The sequence below is a fragment of the Maylandia zebra genome, linkage group LG5 (assembly GCF_041146795.1).
Source record: "Maylandia zebra isolate NMK-2024a linkage group LG5, Mzebra_GT3a, whole genome shotgun sequence".
Lineage (NCBI taxonomy): Eukaryota > Metazoa > Chordata > Actinopteri > Cichliformes > Cichlidae > Maylandia > Maylandia zebra.
The window spans coordinates 17,835,592-17,844,096 of NC_135171.1; the positions used below are offsets into that span (position 1 = coordinate 17,835,592).

General features: G+C 41.3%; 1 protein-coding gene across 1 annotated transcript; it reads right to left on the reverse strand.

The window, feature by feature from the left end:
• Positions 1-193: 193 nt before the first annotated feature.
• lhfpl5a (LHFPL tetraspan subfamily member 5a) lies at positions 194-2,971 on the reverse strand. The gene is made up of 3 exons (XM_076883904.1): positions 2,560-2,971; positions 666-902; positions 194-503 (listed from the first exon to the last, which is right to left on the reverse strand). Exons 1-3 carry the CDS (start codon positions 2,960-2,962, stop codon positions 493-495), a joined length of 651 nt encoding a protein of 216 aa, XP_076740019.1. The 5' UTR covers positions 2,963-2,971; the 3' UTR covers positions 194-492.
• Positions 2,972-8,505: the final 5,534 nt, after the last annotated feature.

Here is an 8,505-nt window from a genome sequence, read left to right on the forward strand (position 1 = left end):
AAATCATCCCTTAAGTCAAATATCTACTGTATATGCATATGGAAATATGTCTCTTAAGAGAGCATGAATGCTAAAAATAAATTACAGAAGCACAAAACCAAACGTTATCAGCTTGGGTATCATTTTATTGTTAGCGCCATTAGATTTCTCACATAGAGAGAAGGCAACAGTGGCTAATACTGTCAGGCTCAAAACTCAAAATGATAATAACATTTCAGCAATTAACATTTATTTTAAAAAATCAAAATGCTTAAAAAATGTAAAGCAGCAAATAAAAGAGAGAGCTAAATCTGATGTAATAAGTGGCTTTTACTGACGGCAATCTGAAGCTGTAGCCTTGGAGATGAGGATGGACAGTGACTCTGATGAGCTCATTTTGAGGCAGAGATGGACTCTTATTTCTTCAAAGTGACTCGAAGCCTCGGGATATCCTCTGAAGTCAGTGGCACTCTTCATAAAATCTCATCCATTCATGCCAGTGTCCACTGGGCTCTATGCGTTATCTGTAGTCAAGAAGAGACATAGCTGGTGTAAATATAAGCCAATAATAACTGAAGAAGGATACAAATACATCCTCATATAGTATTGTTCTCACCATACACACAGCTAAGATTTAAGGAAAAGCATTCCCTCACTATCCTTCCCCACCCCTCACTTCCCCTCACCTTTTTCCTCCACCTGGAAGTCTTCGGGCAGCAGCTTGTCCTGTCTATTGCCCAGGCTGAAGGCCAAAAAGGAGAGGATGAGGGAGTCCATGATGCTGATGATGGCCAGGATGTAGGCCCAGCGCACTGTGCAGTTGCCCAGTGTGTACTTGTCAGTCCGCTGGCCGCACATGCGCTTCACCTCATCAGAGTCCCAGCCGTCAGGATAGATCATGCAGCCGATCACCATGCACGTACCTGAGAGGAGAGAAGGCACAGGCTGACGAGTGCTGGACTTCAGCTCTGTCTGTGTGATGGTTTTACTTTTATCTTACTAGTGTTTTGAAATTTTTTTATTCAAAGTCCAAAAACATGCATTGATTTGTGGTGGGAAACCTGTAAAAATGAATAGATGTGCTCACTGTGACAGACCATCTTGCTGCTTTTGACAGGCTCGGGCAACAAATGACAGCGAAACCACCAGAGAAATTAAATATACACTGTGTTCATTCAGGTAGATACACACACACACACACACCTACAGAGTTTAGTTGCCTAGCAACTCCAGAGCATCTCAACTCAATAAAGATGAACTTGTTCATCTATTATTGACTCCACTGACAGACAGCTAAGACCTCTTGCCGTCCCACCTCAGCACAAGGAGGTGCAGCACAGCACACACTTGCCTCGCATCTCGCTCTCACTTTCTGATCCTCACAAAACCTCATCTTCATGCATTTCTGAGACTCACTTTATCAAGTCCTCTTTAAAATTCACTAAATATTTGAATACATTAGAAAGACCCTTTCAGTTAAACTAATACAGCAAAATTCTTTCCTTAAACTGACTTTATTAAGCTCACACCTCAGGGGCCTCTGGTTCAGCGAATTAATGATCCCATCCTCGTAACAGACCCGATAAGTTCTGCATCCACTCACTCCAAAGAAGGCCCTCAAAACAGCAATTTTCAAACAGCCCTCTCAAAGCCTGCATCCAAATATCCTTAAAAATGAACTTGGTGTCAGAGCCAAAATGACATTGCTTCTCATGAAGATGGATTTACAAGAACACGTGCGAAAGGGGGAGAGGAGAAAGTGTAACAGCACACCTTCGGGTTAATCTCATTACTTGGTTCATTACAGGCCTCTCCTTTCACTCGCAGGTACATCTGCTCACAAACTGCTTCATGTTTCAAACAGAATCATGTTTCAGCTCTGTCTGTGTCTGCGAGTCTGCAGGGAACTACAGAAATGTCACCAAATGCTTAAATTCATAGCTTTTCGTTTCAGCTTTGGGCTTTCGTACATGTTTCAGACTCTGAGTTTACAGCTGTGAGCCACCATTATCCTTCACAACCTTCTTACAGATCTGTTCCTAAATCTTAGTTTAATGGGTATTCATTTAGTTTCCACTTTGACTGTTTATTAGCTGGATTCATTACTTTCCTTGGCTTTTTTAAATACTTACATGAAGACTTGCATGAATAAATACATTTTTAAAATACATAAACAAGATATAACCGTACAATAGCAAAATTATGAAAATAATATCTACATGCAAGCTCTACGGGTAGTGGAAGTCTTCTCCAATTCATCTATTCTAACTAACTGCATTCTACATCTGTATGATCAATACATCATATAAAACTGTTAAGCCTCTTAATATTGCTCGATTAGTGCCAGTCTTTATCTGCAAAATACTAATATAGTGGAGTAGACTAAATGTACTGTATACATAGGCTATTTTCAGTTTTAAAATGATGTTTCTCTTAATTGGAGCCTACATGGTGATGCTGGTAACACCATGATGATGGTGTTACTTTCCAATAATGTAAACTCTTACTGTGACATCTACCCTGTAATTTAAACACACTTAAAAACTCTTGAAACTTTTTTAGTCACAGCCTGAAGCTCACTGGAAGCCAGCTGCATCCAGGCACAGATCTTGTAGACGCTCCCCGCGTTGCAGAAGAAGAAGAGGCTGAGGCAGACGATGCTGCCCACCACCAGCAGCATGGAGATCCCCACGAAGAACATGGCCGTCTTGAAGGCGCCGGACGGGATGGAGCCAAAGTCCAGCGCGCTCCCTTTGCAGGTGAGCTCCGAGGTGAGCGCGTTCCCGATGCAGTAGTGGAAGAGGCCGAAGTATCCGGCCTGCGGTGTGTTGACACTGTCGCCGATCCAGTAGGGCTGGATGAACACCACCACGGTGATGACGGCGAAGGTGATGGTGAAAACGATCCAGAGCACCCCCATGGCTCGGGCGTTACGCACATAGTTGGTGTGGTAGATTTTGGCTGCCTCCTGAGCAGGAAGCATGGCGAGAGGTGGAAGAGCTTCTCAAAAGAAGGAAAGAAAGAAAGAAAAAAATGAGAATTTAAGTGAAGGAGTTAAAAAACGAACAAGTGAGCACCTTCAGTGTCCTGCTCAAAAACATCCGCTGACAAAGTCCTCATTCTTTAGTAAGCGCTTGCTCCAGTGAGATGGGAATAGCTCCAGTGGTTCTCTTTGCAATTCAAAACCACGGACAGCTCCCGGTACTGAAAACACACCTGTATGAGAGACACGCTCCCAGTGTCTTAGTGGGCCCTGCGGAGGTGAACAGTCCCAGAAACCACTGCATACCACGGCAGCACTGACTCCACCGCATTCAATGAGGGGATGTTTGTTCTGGATTTCACCTGGCAGGGGAGGTTCCTCTAGGAAGGCTGAGGTAGTCAGGTAATAAATGATTAATGGTTAAAAGATCCGCTGGATAGAACAACACAGGATGGCAAGCAAGGCTGTTTCACATGTAACAGCATGTGTTACTTAATCAGCTTTCTTTTTTTCTAATATCTATCTATCTATCTATCTATCTATCTATCTATCTATCTATCTATCTATCTATCTATCTATCTATCTATCTATCTATCTATCTATCTATCTATCTATCTATCTATCTATCTATCTATCTATCTATCTATCTATCTATCTATCTATATTACTGCTGTAAACCTGCTGTACTCATATAACACGAAAAAAGCAAAGTAGGCTACTGAATACAGAAAAACATCCAATTTGAATTGTGTATTTGTTAATATATTCATCTTAAACAAATGTACTAAAAATGTTAAACAGTTCAATATTAGTGTTTATTTGTAGCAATGTTTTAGCATAAAGGAGCATGAGAAATTAAAATAAAGATGCATTTAAGCACTGTAGGCTTAGAATACTGTGCAAAAATAGTGAGCCACTCCTCATTTCGTGTAATGTGGCAAACCTCAGCCTATTCTTCCTGTTTCCCTTCATTAAGAATGACTTTTATCACAGCCACCCCTTTACTGAGACCCCTTCTGATGAAACTTCAGGAAAACATAGATGGGTCAGATGCATTTCTCAGGTCTTATGTCAGGTCTATGCTGGATTTGTAAAATTTCTTAATAATGTTCACCTGCTGTAAATATTTGTTTAAGCCTACTACTTCTTCTTTTGCCCTCAACTTGTCCAGATTTCTCTTTATTTGCTGTTTTTTAACGACACACTGCATAGTTGTCCTGATATGCCAGAACAGCTAATAACTATTTATGAATAGCCATGTTGATGCAAAAATACTGTATTAGACTGCATTGTATTTGACATTTTTTGATTAACAAGAAACAAACAACAACAACAAACAAACAAACAAATTCTTTTAAAATGGTCAGGTACAAGCACTGAACTGAAAATAAAAAAGGACCAGAAAACATAGAAATGAGGGGCTTTTGCACAGTCCTGTGCACTGTGATCGTCACCTTCACACTAGACAGCATAGCAGGGGCGGCACCAAGGGGGAGCACTGAGGGGGAGCACTGGCCACCCCCAAAATTTGCCCACTTTGTGTGTCTCTTACAATTTCCCGTCGTCAGCCCCTCCCCTCCGCTGTGCCCCTGCACTGCTCTGTTTTTGGTGTTCCACCCCAGTATTTTTAGTGGCCTTCATATGACCACCCCTATGAAACAGTTCTGGAGGCGCCCCTGCAGCGTGGGCACAAATCCACAAAAACCCTTCCACATTGTTATAACCACACCTAGCATCACTTTTCAATAGATTCAAAATAGCTATTGAATATTGTCCCACCACCTCGATGGGACAAGACTCGGCTGCCCGTCTGCATGTAAAAGACAAAGGACACTCTTTCAAGGACGCCAGTGTTCACATTTTGGACAGAGAGGACAGATGGTTTGAAAGAGAAGTAAAAGAAGCCATTTATGTCCACTGTGAACGACCATCTTTGAACAGAGGCGGTGGTTTACGACACCAACTGCCTGCCATCTATAATCCAGTTTTGTGAGCCCTTCCCACTTTAACGCCCACTCACACCCTGGGCCATTTGACCTCAGTAAATCACATGATAGGGTGGGGCTAGGTTTCACTTTGGGTTCACCCGAACCGACCTTGGCTGATTGTGACCCACACCTTTTCGCAACTTGGCTTGTGTGATTAGGTAGAGGATCCATAGTCGGTCCACGACCCTCTTGGGGACACTCCCATAGAGCTTAAAATCTGGGACTCCCCATCAGTTGCTCTTAGAAGTGAAGAAGGTTCTCGGATGAGAGGTGAAATGTCTTCAAGGAAACCTCCTTAGACAGCAACATCGTATGCTTACCCTAACAACTCTGAGATTTTATAATGTAATCCTGCTATTCTGTGCCGAAGTTCTCCTAACATCCCTCAGACAAACATCCGGAGTTTAAGGAGGGACATGGTGACTCCAGCTTTCTTTGCACGTGCTATTGATGGAGCGATTGAACGAGACGCTGTGACGTCTGCAAGCTATTTCTGGATGTACTACAATCAAACACTAGATGGAGCTACAGAGCTGCAGTCTCATCTAGCGGCCTCACCTTGGCACTTAAGTCAATCTTCCTGTTTTTGTCTCAAATGATTTCTCAGACAAATTCCAAGCTGCAAGATTTTTTCAGAACATATTCTAACATAAAGTTAAAAAAGGGAGTGAGGTAGCTTTTTCTGATAACTACACATTGAAAAGCATTAGGGAAGTATTAATAAATACTTCATTATTTCTAAAGCATGACTTTTCCTTAGCATGCCATTCATATACACTAATGTTAGTGGTTTATTAATGATGAAATAGCTTGTATATAACATCATATATAACTTTAGCAAGTTCTTTCAGAACACTTTTGGCTTTTCCTGCCACAAATCCTTGTCACGCCCTTCGGAAAGTGTACTGTGAAGCTTCCACAGGATAGGCTCTCCAGCCTCTCTCCAAGCATTATTTCATTCTATAAATGCTTTGTAAGACATAGATCGTCCTAACTTTAGATGATGTACACACAAAAGAGTTAACTAACAACTCGTAACTGTATGAATTAACCATGAATTACCATATGAAATAAACAGCTATGGAAACGTTTCTATTATCACACTCACAAACAACTAGCTCATTTTATAAGCTGTGTCTGTATTAATGTGCATCTAAATACACTGTTAATAGTTTATGTCACTTTTAAATGATGTCATTAACAGCTCCCAAAAAACAGGACCTGATGTAAAACTTTCTTTAGTAATGTAGGAGTAATGTTTTCTAAATGATGAACTACATAATCATTGATACCTTAGTAATGCTTAATAGTGTCCAGTTAATATAAAGTGTTGACATTTTTGTGATATGGCACAAGATCCGATTTGGATTCAGATCTTGTGCCATAAAAAGTTTTATAAAAACGTATTTGAGCATTACCACCTGCTCTCTTTGCAGAATGATCACTTTAGAGATCATATGTTTATATGTAATCATTATTATTATTGTTATTGTTATTATTATTATTATTACTTAATGTAGCATTTCATTGGGTAGGTTTATGATGGTAAATAATGTCTGCTAATTATATATTGTTTATAGGAGCAAAATAAACCATATTGCCCTCTAACAGTTGGTGACCTTTGAACCCAGTTGCTCCTGTAAGATCAAGTAAACTGTTCTTAATTTGTTTTCACCTTTTTCTGTTTTTTTTTTTTTTTTAAATGGCAGTTACATTCATATGCATTCATCTCTGCAGTGCATTCCTTAAACAAATGTTAAAGCATGGTCACAGTTTTAATTTTTGGCCCACACAAACTGCTCATATGTGAAAATGTGAAAATACATAAATGCATGGACTTAAAGAAGCCTTTCTTCCACTGCTGGTATATTGGATCTTGTGTTAACCTTTCAGTTTCTCCTCAGTCAATATCTGAATACACAAAACTTCTAGCTGACTTAAAAAAAGCTGATTTATTGCTTCATTTTAGATCTAAAATTCACAATTTTCTCTAAGAACCTTCTGCTATCTGTTTAGATTAGCTCCATTTTCCCCCCGCCTGTTGATCTGGAAGGTGCAGCTGCTGACAATATAGATCTGTGATGGTGTGGGCTTGTGTGTCTATGAGTGTGGGCGCTGGCGTGTTGTTGCACTTAAGCTTTATTAAGTGATGCAGCCCCAGTGTAAGGCAGAAGGTGTTTATAATCAAATTATTTGGACCGGCAATCCAATTTTCCAAGATAGAATAGAGTTAGATTTTGTGTATGCGTGACAGTGTGTGTGTTTATGGCGTGATGTTTGCACATGAGAGGGGTCTTGGGATTTCATGCTTTCTTTGTGCGTTTTTGTTAAATAGCCTTTCTGTGTGTGTGTGTGTGCATTTCAACTCGGGGGTAAAGAGAGACAAAGGATGGTGTGTGTGTGTGTGTGTGTGTGTGTGTGTGTGTGTGTGTGTGTGTGTGTGTGTGTGTGTGCGCATGACTTTGTGTCTCTGTGAATGGAGAAAAGACAAATCATGAACAAGACCCAGCCTTTGATAGAGCAAAAAATAAATATAGCACAGTCTTATTTACTGCAGAGACTGGAACAGTTAACTGTAGTCTGTTATCAGGTTATCTACAGATTTCAGGCTGCATGGCTTCAAGGGGAATTCTTGGATCTGGTGATGCCCCATCTCACCATGTCTTCCCATTTTTTGCTTAAAGAGGAGCTTATGAGTGTGAGTGTGTATGTATTTAACCCTGTCTAGCTTCTTTTAGGCCAACTGGATCTGAGAGCCTCTGCCGGCACAAAGAGGCTTTTCTGCCATTTCAGCATCTCTTCCTGTCCTTTTCTTCCTGCCTGCTTTAGAGGCAGTTTCCATAGAAACAAGTTGCAGGATGCCCTTAGAGAGAAAGATGGTAGATGATGGGGTAAGATGACAGCAGAAGTTGAACGAATGAAATGATTAGCCAATTATACTGATTTATAGTGAGCGCTTTTTTTATTTCTTCCCTTTTACACTTACTAATGTAATATAAACATCCACACTTATACAGGCAGGGAAGGTTGTTCCTCGAGCCCGGGGGTCTGTCTGTCTCCTGTCAGCAGAAACAGATGGACTCTGTCTTTTCTGAATGTGTGTGTAAAAGAAAAATGCATGCAATGTGCTTGGGGCAGAGGACTGAACAACAACCACCCCTTGCTGACCTCCTCATCGTTCTCTCGCTTTCTCTCTCACACACACACACACACACACACACACACACACACACACACACACACACACACACACACACACACATCCAGGGTTTGTGTGACGCAATAGCAACTCGGTCAGTGAGTGTCACTACTTCTCTGTAACGCCCCCAGGCTGCAGCAGGCACTTGGCCCATGAGCCACCTTTCAGCCTCCTCTCACAGCCCAGCAGGAAGCATCAGAGCAGGGGTAGAAACGGGCAAAGTGTGGGTCAGTCAGTGCCCCGAGGACTGAAGCTGAAATGTAGGTCTTCTTTGTGGTTGATTGGGTTCATGAATCATTGCTGATCGCTTTCTGTGCATGAGCACGTGAACACATACACATGATCAGCCATGCTCT